At 47.3% G+C, this 20,498-nt stretch overlaps 1 protein-coding gene across 2 annotated transcripts in view; it reads left to right on the top strand.

Moving 5' to 3' along the window:
- Nucleotides 1-1,530: 1,530 nt before the first annotated feature.
- The window catches only part of eif4e2 (eukaryotic translation initiation factor 4E family member 2), a 126,842-nt gene continuing 107,874 nt past the window's right edge, over nucleotides 1,531-20,498 (top strand). For both annotated transcript variants that reach the window (XM_072474187.1, XM_072474186.1), the window contains exons 1-3: nucleotides 1,531-1,697; nucleotides 11,001-11,115; nucleotides 15,787-15,921. In XM_072474187.1, the coding sequence (XP_072330288.1) occupies nucleotides 1,678-1,697; nucleotides 11,001-11,115; nucleotides 15,787-15,921 (270 nt within the window). In that variant the 5' untranslated portion in view covers nucleotides 1,531-1,677. The remainder of the gene's footprint in view (nucleotides 1,698-11,000; nucleotides 11,116-15,786; nucleotides 15,922-20,498) is intronic.

Here is a 20,498-nt window from a genome sequence, read left to right as displayed (position 1 = left end):
GAATGGATCATTTTTAAAAAATAATTTACAGGATGTGGGCGTCACTGGCTAAGCCAGCATTTATTGCCCATCCCTAATTGCCCTTGAGAAGGTGGCAATGGGCTGCCTTCTTGAACTGCTGCCTTCTTGAACAAATCTAGGAAGGAAGTTCCTAGATTTTGACCTAGTGACTGTGAAGGAGCAGTGATATACTTCCAAGTCTGGGTGGTAAGTGACTTGGAAGGAATCTTACAGGTGATGGTAGCGATCATGGATTTGGAAGGGGCTGGTTTAGCACACTGGGCTAAATCGCTGGCTTTTAAAGCAGACCAACAGCATGGTTCAATTCCCGTACCAGCCTCCCCGAACAGGCGCCGGAATGTGGCGACTAGGGGCTTTTCACAGTAACTTCATTGAAGCCTACTTGTGACAATAAGCCATTTTCATTTCATTTCAAGGTGCTGCCTGATGGGCCTGGGTGAGTTCCTACAGTGCATCTTGTAGATGGTACGCACAGCTGTTACTGTTTGTCAGTGGTGGAGGGATTGCATGTTTGTGGAAGGGGCAGTAATCAAGCAACTGCTTTGTTGAGCTTCTTGAATATTGTTGTAGCGGTACTCATCCAGGCAACTGGAGAGTACTCCATCACTCTCCTGACATGTGCCTTGTAGATGGTGGACAGGCGTTTGGAGGGTCTGAAGGAGTTACGCTGCAGAATTCCTAGCCTCTGACCTGTTATTGTAGACACAGTATTTACATGGCTAGTCCAGTTCAGATTCTGGTCCCCTCTCATGGTATTCCCAGAACCACCACCCGCCCTCTCACCATCCTCGTCTGGTATTCCCAGACTGGCACACCCTCCTCAACCAGTATATCCAGGGCCCTTCTCAGACCCCCTCACCCAGTATTCCCAGGTAGCCCTCCTGGCCCTGTCCCCCCAATATTCCCAGCAGCACCTCCTCACCTGGTATTCCCACCCCGCTCCTTCCTAACCTGGTATTCCCAGCCCTCCTCAGCCGGTATTCCCGCCACCCTCACCCAGTATTCCCAGTTCAGGCACCCCTTCCACAATAACCCCGCTCAGCCCCCGTCGCCCAGTATTTTCAGGCGGCCGGCCTTGCCTAGCCCAGCTAGGCCCGATCTAGACCAGCTTGCCTCGCCCAGTATTCCCAGGTGGTTGGCCCGCCCCTGCACAGCCCCCCCCTGCCCGGTATTCTCAAGTGGTCCGCACAGTCAAACCCAGTCTCCTTCACCCCGGTATTCCCAGGTGGTCCTCTCAGCCCCACCTCCCCCGGTATTCCCAGGTGGTCCTCTCAGCCCCACCTCCCCCGGTATTCCCAGGTGGTCCTGCCAGCCCCGCCTCCCCCACTATTCCCAGGCGGGGCTCCCAGCCCCACCTCCCCCGGTGTTCCCAGGCTGTCCTCTCGGCCCTGCGCAGCCCTGTCTCTCCCGGTATTCCTCGGCTGCCCTCCCAGCCCCGCCTCTCCCGGTATTCCCAGGATGGCGGTCCTCCCCGGCGATCTCAGTGTCCGTTGAACAGAATGTGACGACTCCTCGCGCGCACACGATGATGTGCAGCATTCCCGGATGTGAGGGCCCGGCCCCGCCCCCTCAGGTGAGCGCGCAGCCGGAGCCGCTGCTGTGAGGGGTGTCCCCGAGTCAGAGAGACATCAAGGTCCCGCCCAGGTGCCCAACAGCATGAACAACAAGTTTGACGCGTGAGTCACTGATTTCCTGCCGTTCTTCTCCCATTGAAACTTTCTATTGCATCTTATTTAGGCACCGGTGGCGGCCTGTTTCCCGGGATGTGTTTTTTCTCTCTAGATCTGTAAAAATGTCGTCCGCAGGGCCGCAGCCACACTCGGGTCCGGGCTGTCGGAGGTGCTGGCCTCCCGCTGCCTGGCCTGCTGCTGTGTGTTGTCACCGGTTAGCGATTCCAATAACCCCATCGATACCGGCAGGCTGCCCCTCAGATAGCAAACGGCCTTTGCAAACCGATAAAACCCAAAGCAATGTATTAACAACATCTTCAGCATTTTAAAATTAACTCAACCCCCATATGGATTTCTTGTTTTGTCAGTCGGTTCATAATTTGAAAGGACAATATGTGTTTAAGGGCTAGTGTTGTCGAAACGAAGAGGGTTGTTTCTAAAGGGCTTTGAGCAAGAAGCAGTAAGGTACATTAATCATTGCAATGTCATGAGCTGATGCAGAAAGCAATCCAAAAGGCTACAGTAATGCTGGCCTAGAATTGTTTTTTTTCATGGTTTGTAGGTGTTCCTGGCTTGGCCAGTATTTCTATTGTTAGGAAATAGGCATAGATTAAATAATTTTATTTATATTGTGTGTATTAGTAATAAGGCATAAATTTAAGCTTGATTTGTGTTTCTGCCTTTGTGTACGAAGAAAGGGCTGTTAACTTCAGTTTAGCTTCATGTTAAACAAAGGTGCCTACAAGTCTGTAGTTTTAGTTTCACGCTGCCTCTGTATTATAATGACGGTTATACCATGTAAAAGCAATTATAGTGTTTAAAAAACTAAGCTGTTGCTTAGCAACCAGAGGCTCACACTGTAAAGCAGAAGCATTTGCGTTTTAGGTTTGGAACCAGGCAAGAAGCTTTCTACAGAAGCTGCCAGTACAGGCAGGACAATATAGGGGGTCAGGAAGCAAATCTTCTCAGAAACCAGACAAAGAGAGTTGCATGAAGTTAAAGGAACAAGGAAACAAATCTGGTAACAGGGTTGTGGTAAACCACTGTTGCACCTCTATTAGGTTATGTATGGTAGGACAGGTACTACAGGTACGTTGGTAGTCCCTGGCTGCTGGCTCCACCCAGTAGGCGGAGTATAAATGTGTGTCCTCCATGTTGCAGCCATTTCGCCAGCTGCTGTGGGAGGCTACACATCTTAGAGAAGTAAAGCCTCAGTTGTACCCAACTCAAGTCTTTGTGCAATTGACTGTGCATCAATTTATTGCTCTAAGATTTTCAAAAGATGGACCTCCGTATCAAACCGGATCGCCTGTAGCTGGATCCGCATTCAAGCGACGCCAAAAAGGACTTTCAACACTGGCTAGCTTGTTTCGAGGCGTGCATCAACTCGGCGCCCAGCCCTGTCTCGGAGGCTCAGAAGATACAGATCCTGTACTTAAGGTTGAGCTCCAGCGTCTTTCCGCTAATCCAGGGCATGCCGAACTACACTGAAGCCATGACGCTTCTCAAAGAGAATTACGCTCAAAAGACGAACACGCTCTTCGCCAGGCACGTACTCACCACTCACTCTCAACTCTCTAGTGAGTCCATAGAAGACTTCTGGCGGGCCCTAATCCCAGTCGTCCGGTACTGTGACTGTCAGGCTGTTATGGTCACGGAACATTCAAATCTCCTTATGCGGGACGCGTTTGTTACGGCGATTGGGTCGGACCTCATACGCCAGCGACTATTTGAAGGGGCCACGCTCGACCTAGCAGAGACAAAGAAGCTAGCGTTCTCTATGACGGTCGCCTCGCGCAACATTCAGGCCTACGCCCCTATCTGCGCGGCCCACCGCTCCTACGCATCGTGGACCCCACAGACGGCCGCTTACCCAGCCAATACGCTTGCGCCTTGCACCAACCAGCGAGCCCCGGGGGCCCCGATGTTACTTTTGCGGCCAGCAGAAACACCCCCGCCAACGCTGCCCGGCCCGCGCTGCCCTTTGTTAGGCTTGCGGCAAGAAGGGGCACTTCGCCACGGTGTGCCAGTCCCGCGCAGTCGCCGCGATCGCCCCCACCTCCCTAATTTACGGACAATGGGTGCCGCCATCTTCACCTCCCTGGATCACGCGTGGCCAGTGGGCGCCGCCATCGTCTCCCCCTCAGACCAAGAGCAGCCAGTGGGCGCCCCATCATCTTCTCTGACCAAGCGCAGCCAGTTGGCGCCGCCATCTGCCCCTCCGAGCAACACGTGCGGCCCATGTGCGCCGCCATCTTGTTCAACCCCCGCCATGGGCGCTGCCATTTTGTCCACAAAATCTTCAGGCGCCGCCATCTTGTCTCCCCCACGGCACATGTGCACTGTCAGCATTCCAGGACCTTTCCCCCCTGGGCTCCCCATCATCCGACACCAGCGACGACCGACCACGACTCGCCTCCGTAACCATCAACCAGTCTCGTCCGCACAACCTGGCCACCGCATTGACCAGCGTTAAAATCAACGGACACCTGCCTGCTGGACTCCGGGAGCACCGAAAGCTTCATCCACCCGGATACGGTAAGGCTGGTCCCTCGCGGTACACCCCGCCAACCAAAAAATCTCCCTGGCCTCCGAAACCCTTTCCGTGGCGATCCAGGAGTACTGTACGGTCACACTCACGGTCCAGGGCATAGAATTCAGCGGCTTCCACCTCTACGTCCTCCCTAACCTCTGCGCTGCCCTACTACTCGGCCTGGACCTTCAGTGCAACCGCCAGAGCCTAACCCTGAAATTCGGCGTGTCTCAACCACCCCTCACTGTGTGCGGCCTCGCGACCCTAAAGGTCGATCTGCCTTCCCTCTTCGCCTGCCTTCCCTCTTCGCAAATCTAACCTCAGATTGCAAACCTGTCGCCACCAGGAGCAGACGGTACAGCACCCAGGACAGGACCTTCAACAGGTCCAAGGTCCAGCGGCTGCTTCGGGAAGGCATCATCGAGGCCAGCAACAGCCCCTGGAGAGCCTAAGTGGTAGTAGTTAAAACTGGGGAGAAACACACAATGGTCGTGGACAACAGCCAGACCATCAATTGGTACACGCAGCTCGACACGTACCCCCTCCCACGCATATATGATATGGTCAATCAGATTGCACAGTACCGGGTCTTCTCAACGGCAGACCTCAAATCCGCCTACCACCAGCTCCCCATTCGTAAATCGGACCGTTCATACACTGCCTTCGAGGCAGACGGCCGCCTCTTTCACTTCCTCAGGGTTCCCTTCGGCGTCACCAACGGGGTCTCGGTCTTCCAAAGAGAGATGGACCGAATGGTCGACCGGTATGCCTTGTGGGCCACCTTTCCGTACCTAGACAACGTCACCATCTGCAGCCATGATCAGGACCACAACGCCAACCGTGCCAAATTCCTCCGCACCGCCGCTCTCCTAAACCTCACCTACAACAAGGAGAAGTGCGTGTTTAGCACGACCCGCTTAGCCACTCTCGGCTATGTGGTCCAGAACTGAGTTCTGGGGCCCGATCCCGACCGCATGCGCCCCCCTCATGGAGCTCCCCCTCCCCCATTGCCCCAAGGCCCTCAAACGCTGCCTGGGGTTCTTTTCGTACTACGCTCAATGGGTCCCAAACTATGCGGACAAGGCCCGCCCACTCATCCAGTCAACCCATTTTCCCCTGACGGCCGAGGCACAACAGGCCTTCGCCCGTATCAGAGCCGATATCGCCAAGGCCAGGATGCATGCAGTAGACGAGACACTGCCCTTTCAAATAGAGAGCGACGCATCAGACGTCGCCTTAGCCGCCACCCTCAATCAGGCAGGCAGGTCCGTGGCATTCTTTTCCCGCACTCTTCATGCCTCAGAAATTCGGCACTCGTCCGTCGAAAAAAAGGCCCAAGCTATCGTTGAAGCTGTGCGACATTGGAGGCATTACCTGTCCAGCAGGAGATTCACTCTCCTCACTGACCAATGGTCGGTAGCCTTCATGTTCAATAACACACAGCGGGGCAAGATCAAGAATGATAAGATCTTGAGGTGGAGGATCGAGCTCTCCAACTACAATTAAGAGATTTTGTATCGCCCCGGTAAGCTCAATGAGCCCCCAGACGCCCTATCCCGAGGTACATGTGCCAGCGCACAGGTAGACCGACTCCAGACCCTGCACGACGGTCTTTGTCACCTGGGACTCACACGGTTGTACCATTTCATAAAGGCCTGCAATCTGCCCTAGTCCATCGAGGAAGTACAGACAATCACCAGGGACTGCCAGGTCTGTGCGGAGTGCAAGCCGCATTTCTACCGACCGGACTGTGCGCGCCTGGTGAAGGCCTCCCGCCCCCTTTGAGCGCCTCAGTGTGGATTTCAAAGGGCCCCTCCCCTCCACCTACCATACCACGTATTTTCTCAGTGTGGTTGATGAGTACTCCGGATTCCCCTTCGCCATCCCATGTCCCGATATGATGTCTGCCACCGTCATCAAAGCCCTCAACACAATCTTCGCTCTGTTCGGTGTCCCCGCCTACATCCACAGTGACAGGGGATCCTCCTTCATGAGTGATGAGCTGCGTCAGTTCCTGCTCAGCAGGGGTATCGCCTCCAGCAGAACGACAAGCTACAACCCCCGGGGAAACGGACCGGTAGAGAGGGAGAATGGGACTGTATGGAGGGCCGTCCAACTGGCCCTACGGTCCAAGAACCTCCTGGCCCTACGGTCCAAGAACCTCCCGGCCCCACGCTGGCAGGAGGTCCTCCCTGATGCACTACACTCCATTTGGTCACTACTGTGCACCGCCACTAACAACACACCCCATGAACGTCTTTTTGCCTTCCCCAGGAAGTCCACATCCAGGGTGTCGCTCCCGACTTGGCTCGCAGCTCCAGGACCCGTCCTGCTCCGTAGGCATGTCCGACTCCACAAGCGGACCTGTTGGTGGAAAGGGTGCAATTGCTCCATGCAAACCCCCAGTATGCCTACGTGGCACACCCCGATGGCTGCCAGGATACTGTCTCCCTCAGGGACCTGGCACCAGCAGGTCTCTCACACACACACACACACTCCCGGCCCGGCGCTCCCAGCAGCAACCCCCCCAGGACCATCCGTCCTCCCCCTGTCCACGCTCGAGGATGAAGAGGATTTTGGCACGCTCCCGGAGGCTCCGGACATCAGACTAGCATCGGCATCGCCGCCACCACTACATCGCTCCCAGCGGCACACCAAGGCCCCGGACCGGTTAAACCTCTAACTGGTCCACTGGTCTTCAAAAGACATTTTTTCCCTCTCTATCAAAAATTGTAAATGTAAATGTAAAAAGAAAACCATTTGATGTACATAGTTCTCCTCCAACCCTGCCGGACTCCATTTTAACAGGGGGTGAATGTGGTAAACCACTGTTGCACCTCTATTAGGTGATGTATGGTAGGACCTGTACTACAGGTACGTTGGTAGTCCCTGGCTGCTGGCTCCACCCAGTAGGCGGAGTATAAATGTGTGTCCTCCATGCTGCAGCCATTTCGCCAGCTGCTGTGGCAGGCCACACATCTTAGAGTAATAAAGCCTCAGTTGTACCCAACTCAAGTCCTTGAGCAATTGATCGTGCATCAAGGGTTCTGTTAAATTTAGTTAGGAGGGGGGAGTTAAAGACAGGACTGCAAGGTGCACAATGTTTAGCACTGCTGCCTCACAGCGCCAGGGACCCGAGTTTGATTCCGATGTGACTGTGTGGAGTTTGCATGTTCTCCCCACATCTGCCTGGGTTTCCTCCGACAGCTCTGGTTTCCTCCCACAGTCCAAAGATGTGAGGTTAGGTGGATTGGCTCTGTTAAATTGGCCCAAGGTGGGTTATTGGGATAATGTGGCGTTTGGGCCTAGGTAGGGTGCTTTTTCTGAGGGTCGATGCAGACTCGATGGGCAGAATGGCCTCTTTCTGCACAGTAGGGATTCCATGATTCTCAAGTGCAAACCTGGTGACATCAACTAGTGAGAAGCCAGACATCCCTGGTGATCCTGAAGTTGGTGATACCTTAATACAGCCTTTAAGGAGTGATGTTCTGTTGGAATGGCTGGGTATCTGAGAGATTGGGAGAAAGCTTGAACGTACAGCGTGTTCCAGGGTGGAGGGGTATTGAAAGGAGCGGTTGAAATCCTGAATGCGGATCCTTGGTGAAGGCCTCGGAGAGAAAGTGTTGTTTGGGAGAAGAGTCCAAGGTGTGGTTTTCGAGAGCAGGAAACCCTCGTGTGAAAGTCAAGAGTTCCAGTGAAACCAGTTGGTTCATAGTGTGACAAGCATCTGGAGTGATTTGATGAGAAATCCACAGAAGTTGTTTTGGGTAGCATTTGTCACTTGGTTTCAGAGTATTTTGTCTGACTACATTTTACCTATTGATTTACATGGACTGTGTACTTACTGAGAACATTAAAGTATGAGATAAATTGTAACTTGTGTTTCCTTACAATGCTGTGTATATCTGTAAAGCTTTAGTTAATCCTGTTTAACAAATGTTTTGTTGAAAGTTAATTAGCAATCCTGTAACTCTGTTCATCCATGTATCAAAACAAATAAATGTTAGGATCTATCATCCAGGCAGTGAAACTGATGGATTATCCTTGGGCCAAACAGAAGCTAATTCTACCAGTTATTTCATTTTTTAATTACAGTTCATATATGCAATATGCATTCCTCAGTAGTTGTCAGAGGATTCTTAAGGATTACAAGATCACTTAAGTGACCTGCATGGATTGCTTGTGTTGCTCACTCTTTCTGTGTCTGGAAAGCATGAATGCTTCAGGCTCTGTTTATGTTACTAGGCAGAGTGTTGCCAATGGAACCACCCACACAAATTATCTATTGGTTGCATGCATGGACTCCAGGGATGACATTTTGCTACTTGTTCACTGTTCTGCAGCCAGTACTGTTAATAATATGGTACATTAATTCAATTTTAGTTTCACTTTATTGTCCATACTGAAATTAATTTCAGGTACGTTGCTCATTCATGAAAAAATTACATACAAATGAAGAAAACAACCCTATCATCGAGGCCTAACTTTAATGGAAATGTATTTTAAAAACTATTCCAGTGCATTAAAATAATTAGTTAGTAATCCCATCATGAGTGCATATCCTCTTCCATTCATCAAATTCCTGTTAAGGTTCCTAGAGAAGGGCATAGACAAGTTCAAGAACCGATTTTTCCCACGTTTCAGGGATTGTAGCCTTTTGCCTGAATGCATCGAAAGGCAATAATGAGACAAAGGGGTGATTCTCATTGTTCATGATACTCTACTTTCTTCAAAATTCTTTGAGAGCAGATTTAGTTAAGAAAGATATGTTTATCTAATACCCTTCTAAGTGTAAGTAAATGCATTATTGTGGGGAAGACTACAATACATGGTTAACAGTTGAACTTCGTCACAGAATCAGGATATCAGAAACAGAGTGTGTTACGGCTATCTGAAAAAGCTGTTCATTTCACCTTATTTTCCTTTTAAATTATTCTTTAAAATATTTATCCATCTCCTTTACATGCTATTATACATTCAGCATTTACCACTGTTTCTGGTACACAACCCATGTCCTACCAGCTCTCTGTATTTAAAAATAAATCTTCTCTTGGCAGTGATCATAAATTTATGTGATTAGTCGCTGCTCACTGATTAATGGCTCTAATTTACTTCATTGAAACCTTTTTAATTTTGAGCACTCCCTCCATTGGATCTATTCATAACCTTCACTTTAAAAAGGGAGCCTTAGTTTGTTTAATCTTACCTCATACAAAATCCTCTGATTTGATAATGAATTATCTGCAACCCTCTCCATGATTTTGACATCTTTTCCAAAATTGAAGGTGCCCAAACCATGACACCATATTCTAATTGTAGATGAACATAAATTGGAAAGTTAAATATTACCTTTTTTATCTGTCTCACTTCTTTATCAAACTTATGATCCATATATTTTATCAGTTGTCATTGCACAAATTCTTAAAAGTGTATCGGAAAATTTGTTCCCCATCTCATTTCAAAGTTTAATCTTTCTCCCAAAGTCACTCACCTAAGTTGCTGAAGTAAATTTCATCATTACTGCAGTAAATTTAATCTGTCTTTGGCAGCACGGTGGTGCAGTGGTTAGCATTGCTGAGGTCCCAGGTTCGATCCCGGCTCTGGGTCACTGTCCGTGTGGAGTTTGCACATTCTCCCCATGTTTGTGTGGGTTTTGCCCCCACAATCCAAAGATGTGCAGGATAGGTGGATTGGCCACGCTAATTTGCCCGTAATTGGAAAAAATGAATTGGGTACGCTAAATTTATTTTAAAAAATTAATCTGTCATCTATCTGACCAATGTTTTACCGCCCTCCTCATAATTAACTACTGCTCCCTGGATCACCATTGTTTGCACCCTTCAAGTCTGAAATCATTCATTAACAACTATTTGTTGTGTTGTCTTTTAATTTCCTTTTCATCCATTTAATACTTCTACCTTCATTTTATTACAGACCTGATCAGTATCTCATCATTTGCATTTTGAAAATCCATATAAGAACATAAGAACTAGGAGCAGGAGTAGGCCATCTGGCCCCTCGAGCCTGCTCCGCCATTCAACGAGATCATGGCTGATCTTTTGTGGACTCAGCTCCACTTTCCGGCCCGAGCACCATAACCCTTAATCCCTTTATTCTTCAAAAAACTTCCAATTATTTTCCTTTATCAATATATTCCAACCTTCCAAGAGCTCTATCATGTTATCAAGTAGATTTACCTTTTATGAATCTCTATTGGTTATCTTTAATGGAGCATGTCTGTCTTGGTGAATATTAATTTTATCCTGTGTTGTTTATTGATGTTAAGAACCAGTGGAGAAACTTATTATTATACGCCTTCGGCACTATCAAGAATAAAAAAGACCAAATCTCTGGACAGAACATAGAAGTTAGATGAGATATGGATCATGGGGAGATTTGGTTCTAAGGAGTGTCATCATTTGGATTTATTATGGAATAGTCATACTGATCGTAAATTAAGTAGTCCAAGCTGAGCCTTGACCATTGTGTTGTCATCATTTTCTAAAAAGGGATCCAACAGCTCCTCTGGAATTTGACACACTGCTTCAACAGCTGAACATATGTGGGATATTTTTGTCAGATACACAGGGTCATGTTGGATTTGTGATCTCTGCTTGCAGCAGTATATGCCAGGCAATTTCATGAGCAAAACTAAATATGCAATTTGGTGCTAGAACTATTACTGATCTTGTACAACAACAATTGATTGTATGCTATTGTTAAAGAACCCACTAAAAGCATACTGGGCAATTGTTAAATTGCTTCCTCATTTGCAGTTTAAAAGACGATGACAGTGGAGACCAGGATCAAAATGAGGATAGCCACACACAGAAAGAGAACGAGAAGGAAAAAACAGACAAAGAGAAGATCCAAAACAGTACGAAAAGGAAGGTGAGAGCATAAAGGCGCACACAGCCATATGTTGCTGAAGGAACAGCTAGCGCTCTCATTCTCACTCTGCTGGGTGAAAGAAAAACCTGTGGACAACTGATCTGTGTATGTTCATACAGAGTTTTACTTGGCTATTAACTGCAGTATTGATGCCCAAGATTTGAATGATAAATTGCTGTTAGGTGATGCGTTCTAACTGGATAAGCAAGATGATCTGTAATGTGCTAGAAGACAGGAAGTGAAGAAATTGGCATTTAAACCTTGCATTGGAAATATTAGTTGCAATCCATTGGTTAATTTTGAGTATAAATCAAAGAATGAAATGTTATGCAAATAAGTATGCAGTGGTGGCTAGCCTGATACTAATTGATCAGATCCTTTTTTTCTCAAGTTTTAATAATTAAATAGGTGAATGTCTCCCAACACATTTAGACTATCACTTTCTATGTCGATGTCTAATTAATATAATTTCATATTCAGATTTCTGTAGTGTTATTTTGGGAATGTTATCAAAAGGGAGCTTGATACTGTGCTGAGCATAATTCCAGGTAAGATAAAACCAGTTTTAGAAAGTACCGAAGCAATCTGATAAACCAGCTCATTTAGGTTTTCTAAACTTCTAGAACATAGAACATTACAGCGCAGTACAGGCCCTTCGGCCCTAGATGTTGCGCCGACCTGTGAAACCACTCTAAAGCCCATCTACACTATTCCCTTATCGTCCATATGTCTATCCAATGACCATTTGAATGCCCTTAGTGTTGGCGAGTCCACTACTGTTGCAGGCAGGGCATTCCACGCCCTTACTACTCTCTGAGTAAAGAACCTACCTCTGACATCTGTCCTATATCTATCTCCCCTCAATTTAAAGCTATGTCCCCTCGTGCTAGACATCACCATCCGAGGAAAAAGGCTCTCACTGTCCACCCTATCCAATCCTCTGATCATCTTGTATGCCTCAATTAAGTCACCTCTTAACCTTCTCTCTAATGAAAACAGCCTCAAGTCCCTCAGCCTTTCCTCATAAGATCCTCCCTCCATACCAGGCAACATTCTGGTAAATCTCTGCACCCTTTCCAATGCTTCCACATCCTTCCTATAATGCGACGACCAGAATTGCACGCAATACTCCAAATGCGGCCGCACCAGAGTTTTGTACAGCTGCAACATGACCTCATGGCTCCGAAACTCAATCCCTCTACCAATAAAAGCTAACACACCGTACGCCTTCTTAACAACCCTCTCAACCTGGGTGGCAACTTTCAGGGATCTATGTACATGGACACCGAGATCTCTCTGCTTATCCACACTGCCAAGAATATTACCATTAACCCAGTACTCTTGTCTTCCTGTTATTCCTTCCAAAATGAATCACCTCACACTTTTCGGCATTAAACTCCATTTGCCACCTCTCAGCCCAGAGCTGCAGTTTATCCATGTCCCTCTGTAACTTGTAACATCCTTCCGCACAGTCCACAACTCCACCGACTTGAGTGTCATCTGCAATTTACTCAACCATCCTTCTATGCCCTCCTCCAGGTCATTTATAAAAATGACAAACAGCAGTGGCCCCAAAGCAGATCCTTGTGGTACACCACTAGTAACTGGACTCCAGTCTGAACATTTCCCATCAACCACCACCCTTTGTCTTCTTCCAGCTAGCCAATTTCTGATCCAAACTGCTAAATCACCCTGAATCCCATGCCTCCGTATTTTCTGCAGTAGCCTACTGTGGGGAACCATATCAAACGTTTTACTGAAATCCATATACACCACATCAACTGCTTTACCCTCATCCACCTGTTTGGTCACCTTCTCAAAGAACTCAATAAGGTTTGTGAGGCACAACCTACCCTTCACAAAACCATGTTGATTATCTCTAATCAAATTATTCCTTTCCAGATGATTATACATCCTATCTCTTATAAACCTTTCCAAGATTCTGCCCACAACAGAAGTAAGGCTCACTGGTCTATAGTTACCGGGGTTGTCTCCAATCCCCTTCTTGAACAAGGGGACAACATTTGCTATCCTCCAGTCTTCTGGCACTATTCCTGTAGACAAAGATGACTTAAAGATCAAAGCCAAAGGCTCAGCAATCTCCTCCCTAGCTTCCCAGAGAATCCTAGGATAAATCCCATCCGACCCAGGGGACTTATCTATTTTCACACTTTCCAGAATTGCTAACACCTCCTCCTTATGAACCTCAAGCCCTTCTAGTCCAGTAGCCTGAATCTCAGTATTCTCCTCAACAACATTGTCTTTTTCCTGTGTGAATACTGACGAAAAATATTCATTTAGCACCTCTCCTATCTCCTCAGCCTCCACGCACAACTTCCCACTACTGTCCTTGACTGGCCCTACTCTTACCCTAGTCATTCTTTTATTCCCAACATATCTATAGAAAGCTTTAGGGTTATCCTTGATCCTACCTGCCAAAAACTTCTCATGTCCCCTCCTGGCTTCTTCTTGGGTACATACTTATCAAGGACACGCAGTAGCTGTTCCTTGAACAAGCTCCACATTTCCATTGTGCCCATCCCCTGCAGTTTTCTTCTCCATCCGCTGCATCCCAAGTCTTGCCTCATCGCATCATAATTGCCCTTCCCCCAGATATGACTCTTGCCCTGCGGTATATACCTATCCCTTTCCATCACTAAAGTAAACGTAATAGAATTGCGGTCACAATTCCAAAGTGCTCACCTACCTCCAAATCTAACACCTGTCCTGGTTCATTACCCAGTACCAAATCCAATATGGCCTCGCTTCTCCTTGGCCTTTCTACATACTGTGTCAGGAAACCCTCCTGCACACATTGGACAAAAACGGACCCATCTAATGTACTCGAACTATAGCGTTTCCAGTCAATATTTGGAAAGTTAAAGTCCCCCATAACAACTACCCTGTTGCTTTCGTTCCTTTCCAGAATCATCTTTGCAATCCTTTCCTCTACATCTCTGGAACTTTTCGGAGGCCTAGAGAAAACCCCTAACAGGGTGACCTCTCCTTTCCTGTTTCTGACCTCAGCTCATACTACCTCAGTAGACGAATCCTCATCAAACGTCCTTTCTGCCACCGTAATACTGTCCTTGACTAACAATGCCACCCATCCCCCTCTTTTACCACCTTCCCTGAGCTTACTGAAATATCTAAACCTCGGCACCTGCAACAACCATTCCTGCCTGCTCTATCCATGTCTCTGAAATGGCCACAACATCGAAGTCCCAGGTACCAACCCATGCCGCAAGTTCACCCACCTTATTCCGGATGCTCCTGGCATTGAAGATGACACACTTTAAACCACCTTCCTGCCTGCCGGTACACTCCTGCAACTTTGAAACCTTACACATGACCTCACTACTCTCAACCTCCTGTATACTGGAGCTACAATTCAGGTTCCCAAGCCCCTGCTGAACTAGTTTAAACCCTCCTGAAGAGCATTAGCAAATTTCCCCCCCAGGATATTGGTACCCCTCTGGTCCAGGTGTAGACCATCCCGTTTGTAGAGGTCCCACCGACCCCAGAATGAGCCCCAATTATCCAGAAATCTGAAACCCTCCCTCCTGCACCATCCCTGTAGCCACGTGTTCAACTCCTCTCTCTCTCTATTCCTCGTCTCGCTAGCACGTGGCACGGGTAACAACCCAGAGATAATAACTCTGTTTGTCCTAGATCTAAGTTTCCACCCTAGCTCCCTGAATTCCTGCCTTACATCCCTATCCCCTTTCCTACCTATGTCGTTGGTACCTATGTGGACCACGACTTGAGGCTGCTCCCCCTCCCCCTTAAGGATCCCGAAAACACGATCCGAGACATCACGCACCCTGGCACCTGGGAGGCAACACCAACCGCGAGTCTCTCTTTCCCACAGAATCTCCTATCTATCCCCCTAACTATGGAGTCTCCAATGACTAATTCTCTACTCCTCTCCCCCCTTCCCTTCTGAGCAACAGGGACAGACTCTGTGCCAGAGACCTGTACCCCATGGCTTACCTCTGGTAAGTCTGTCCGTATCCAAAGCGGTATACTTGTTACTAAGGGGAACGACCACAGGGGATCCCTGTACTGACTGCTTCCTCCCAGCCCCTCTCACTGTCACCCATCTATCTTCATTCTTCGGAGTAACTACATCCCTGAAGCTTCCATCTGTGACCACCTCTGCGTCCCGAATGATCCGAAGTTCATCCAGCTCCAGCTCCAGTTCCCTAACGCGGTTTCTGAGGAGCTGGAGATGGGTGCACTTCCCACAGATGAAATCAGCAGGGACACTGACGGCGTCCCTCACCTCAAACATTCTGCAGGAATTATGGAGTTTATTCTATTTTAAAACCTGGAATGCAAAACGTTTAAAAATTTACTGCCAGGTACCTGAGCTCTGGGTTTTGCAGCTCACAATATATCAATGGGAATTCCTGGCTACAAGCGGCACCTTCGCTATCAGTTTAAATTGTAAATTGTCAAAATATGAGTAAATGGATCAGAAGTTGCAGGAAGTATCAATGAAATAGGAGTTAAAAAAAAAAGGTCCAGTTTTTAAAGCTGCCATTTATCGACCAGCAAATTACAACAAACTGTACAATTTAAAAGAAAAATGCCCATCTAACAAGAACAGTGTGACCTCTCCTTCTCAAACTTTTGTGTATAATTGCAGTAATATTTTGTTGTTTGCAGGCAGTGGTCCCTGGTCCAGGAGAACACCCGCTACAGTATAACTATACATTCTGGTATTCCAGACGTACACCAGGTCGACCCACCAGCTCTCAGAGTTATGAACAGAATGTTAAACAGATTGGGACATTTGCATCTGTAAGCACTGTTACTTTTATTGGTGATGTCTGTAATTATGATAGCAGGTATTTTGGTTAGATGGAGTTTTGTTGTTGGGCTTTTCTTTATGCTTGTTTACTGCACAAAGAAATTTAAGATGATTCTTTTTTTTAAAGAGAGAGTGGGGCTGGATGCTAGAAGAATAGGCAAGTAAATCTATTTCTGCATGATATCAGAAGACCTGGCTTGAGAGTTGAGCAGTGATATTTTTCCACCTGCTTTTGGGTACCATTATGTTGCACACTCCCTCCAAGTTAGTTACTCTGGGCAGTTCTTTGGTATTAGAAAGGTATATAAGTTAATTGTAAGTAAATGAAGACCCAGTAGATACTTTACAATTGATTATTTCACTGAACTTGCCAGATGCTTACTCAGTGAGCAGTGCTATCTAGAAAGTTAAAATGTTTCTATTATGGCAACATAAGCTGTGCCTTTATTCCAATCAGCCTATGGCTTTCTACACCTCTGCAGCTCTGACTTTTTATCACTCTGTGATGCAGTCTAAATAATAATTAATCTCAGTAGCAGTTAATTTATAATTTTGCAGACCAATTGCTTTTTCGTATTGAATTTTCCTAAATAAGTTGAATTGACCTAACACAGTAAGAGTAGAATCAAAAAAGAAACTGCACCTTTTGCCTTTATGATTCCAGTAATTTCTAATTATTTATTATTTTAAATGAAGGTCATCTATCCTTTTAAATGGAATGTTCCAAGTCAAATTGGAAGGAGCAATGAGACATTTTGTCCTTCTAATGTAGGTCTCAAAAGCCTTGTCAAAGACCTGTTTGCACTTGCATCTCTTCTGTGCTGATAATCCTATCTAGATTTCTGTAGTATTTGTCAATAAAGTAAGCACTTTGAAAATCCACCTTGATGACAGAAAACATGGTCCGATCTTTCTAGTAGTGCCATGATCAAAATACTACTTTGCTTGAAAATTGCACAAACTCGATGCTGCTGCACATTTCTACCAGTACCTTCTGAGTCCTGCTTCCTCAGAAATGTGCAGTACATTTGAGAAGTCCATCAGAGTGGAGTAGAGTTGGGAGGACAGAACATGCCCGATATTTACAGTACTAGCTGCCATATGGTAAGCTTAAATGTCCGGTCTGAATTTTAGCGAATGGGTAGTGGATGAGTGAGTGAATGAGTATGTAGATGGGTGAGGTGGTGAACAATCAGCACCTCATGATTTGGCTAAATGGCAGTGCTTGATTTGCTTGTTTGATAACTCCGCCTGTCCTGTGTCCTATGAAAACCTGACGGGTTGTGGGCTGGCTTTGATTGTGAATGATAAACAATTATTTTCCTTAGTATTGGATCAAAAGGGAAAGAGGGATGTAAGTGAATGTGGGTCAGTTCCTTGTCGCTAAGTCTCTTATGAAGGCCTCATTTTCTCAGCCTTGCCGCTCGCCTGAGGTGTGGTGACCCTCAGGTTAAATAACCACCAGTCAACTCTCAAAGGGGAGAGCAGCCTATGGTCACCTGTGACAGGTGACATTTACATTTACATGGATTGGAAGCTGGATTGATGTCGAAGAATACGGCGGAAGACATTGTTCCTGAAATTTTATCAAAGTTGTGAATTACTGCATAGAATTACAGAAGGCTGATTTAGATTTATTGTCACGTGTACCGAGGAAAAGTATGGCTCTGCGTACAGTCCAGGCAGATCGTTCCATGCATGAAAAAAACATTGTGCATTTATTGTATGTCCTATGTAAATAAGTAGACATAGACATCGGGGTGAAGCATACGGAATATAGTGCTACAACAGTAGAGAATATACATCGAGAGATTAGCTCATCCATAAGAGGGTCATTCAGAAGTCTGGTAACAGCAGAGAAGAAGCTGTTTTTGAATCCGTTAATGCATGTTCTCAGACTTTTGTATCTTCTGCTCGACAGAAGAGGTTGGAAGAGAGAAGAACCCAGGTGGGTGGGGTCTTCGATTATTCCGCCGGCTTTCCCAAGGCAGTGGGAGGTGTAGACAGGATCAATGGAGGGGAGGCGAGTCCGCATGATGGACTGCCAATCCATAAAATAATTTTCATTATCTTATAAATAATTAACTTTGAATATAATTTTCATTATCTTATAAGCGACACTGTTAAATATTGTAACCCAGTTCCATTTAGTTGTTTGGTAGTACAGATTTTGAATATTGCTGAGAAGACGGACATGTTGCCGAAACCTTTCATTTTACACATCAGGACAGGTGCAAAGTTGCCAAAATTTAAAGAATGGCAATTTTTATTGCAGGATATTGGTTGGCAGATCGTGTGATAGCGTTGCCATGGAGAAAGCAGTGTGGGGAAATATAGGCTCTCCATGCTTCTGGGTAATTCAAAGGTGTGAGCATATATGAGCCATGTTACAAATTTGATTGATTATCTTAAATTGGTTTTTAATGTAGCTGTTAAACTACTCAGGATTTATCAGCAAACCCTGTCCAATCATGAAGTTACCTCTAACAATAGACATTTTGCAAGCACAGGCTAGTTGTGTGCAGTCTATACTATGCCTATTTTTAAAAAAAAATGCATTTTATTGCAAACTTGTATCAAAGTAGGTAACAGCAAATAAACATACTTCCCAACAATCAGCTATACAGTTTGTACAGATTTTTCTCCCTTTCCACCCCCCCCTCCCCGGTCACAAACCATCTCCCACCTTTTCTCGAACTCCCCTGCTGAGCCCCTTAACTCATACTTTATATTTTCTAGCCGCAGGAAGTCATACAGGTCACCCAACCAAGCTGCTACCCCCGATGGCGATGCTGACTGCCACTCCAGAAAAATTTGTCGCCGTGCAATCAGAGAGGCCAAGGCCATGACATCGGCCTTCCTCCTCTCCATGAGCTCCGGCTTCTCCGAAACCCCAAATATCGCCACCAAAGAGTCTGGGTGCACTTCCTCCTCCTCTATCCTCGCTAAGACCGCAAACACACCCGCCCAGAATCTTCCCAATTTTTCGCAACCCCAAAACATGTGCGCGTGATTCGCTGGACCCCACCCACACCTTTCAGACGCATCTGCTACCCCCTGAAAGAACCGACTCATTCTCGCCCGAGTCATATGCACCCTGTGCATCACCTTAAACTGTATCAGGCTCACCCTTGCCCAAGACGAGGTCCCGTTTACCCTTCGCAGTACCTCACTCCATACTCCCCAATTGATCTCTATTCCCAACTCCGCTTCCCATTTCTCCTTGATCTTCACCACCCGCTCGCCTCCCTGCTCCCCCAGCCACTTGTAAATATCCCCAATTCTTCCCTCCCCTTCCACATCCGGAAGCAGCAGTCGCTCCAGCAGGGTGTATCCCGGCAATCTAGCGAACCCCTTCCAGACCTTTTGTGCAAAGTCACTAACCTGTAGATATCTGAACTCACTACCCCTCGGCAGCTCTACCCTCTCCCTAAGCTCCTCCAGACTGGCAAATCCTTCCTCCAAATACAAATCCCTCACCTTGACCAGCCCCACTTCCCTCCACCTCCTATCTACACTATCCTTCCCCCCCCGGCTCAAACCCATGATTCTCGCACAGCGGCGTTAGCACCGACATCCCTTCCACCCTAAAATGCCTCCTCAGCTGATTCCATATCTTCACCGTGGACTGCACCACTGGGCTCCCTGAATATCTACTCGGAGCCATTGGCAATGCTGTTGACACCATAGCCCTCAAACTAGCACCCTTACAAGATTCCTCCTCCATCCGAACCCACTCTACCCCTTCTCCTTCCCACCGCGTCACCTTGTCCACATTCGCCGCCCAAAAATAATGAAGCAAGAGGCTGCCTCTGTAGCAGGGTCCTGCCCACCCTCGTCACCTTCCCCGCCCATATAGAGTCAGAGATGATTGTATCCACTTTCTGAAAAAAGGCCTTTGGTATAAAGATCGGGAGAGCCTGAAAGATAAACAAGAACCTCGGCAGAATATTCATTTTCACCACTTGGACCCTCCCCGCCAACGTTAAGTGCAGTGTATCCCACTTCTTAAGATCCTCCCTAGCCTCCTTCACCAGCTTCGTTAAGTTCCACTTATGGAGCCCCATCCAACCTTCGCTACCTGAATCCCCAAGTACCTAAACCTATCCCTCGCTACCGTAAATGGCATCCCCCCCCTAAATTAGCCCGCTGTGCCAGCTCATTCACCGGGAATACCTCGCTTTTCCCTACATTCAGCTTGTACCCCGAGAACCCTCCAAACCTCTCCAACAGGCCCATACTCCTTCCCATACTCTCCAACGGATCCGAAACATACAGCAAGAGGTCATCGGCATAGAGCGACACCCAATGCTCCCTCTGTCCCTTCATCATCCCCTGCCACCCTGCCGACCCCCTGAGAGCCATCACCAATGGCTCTATGGCCAGCGCAAACTGCAGCTGCGACAGCGGGCACACCTGCCTCGTATCCCTGTGTAAGTCAAAGCTTCATGAGCTCATATCATTCGTTCTCACCCTCGCCCTTGGTGCCACATATAGCAACCGCACCCATGCCACAACTCTCAGCCCAAACCTTCCCAAAACTTTGAACAAGTACCGCCACTCCACC

Source organism: Scyliorhinus torazame, chromosome 14 (assembly GCF_047496885.1).
Source record: "Scyliorhinus torazame isolate Kashiwa2021f chromosome 14, sScyTor2.1, whole genome shotgun sequence".
NCBI classification, from domain to species: domain Eukaryota; kingdom Metazoa; phylum Chordata; class Chondrichthyes; order Carcharhiniformes; family Scyliorhinidae; genus Scyliorhinus; species Scyliorhinus torazame.
The sequence above is the reverse complement of the archived record's forward strand: the minus strand, read 5'-3'. Positions and strand labels throughout refer to the sequence as shown.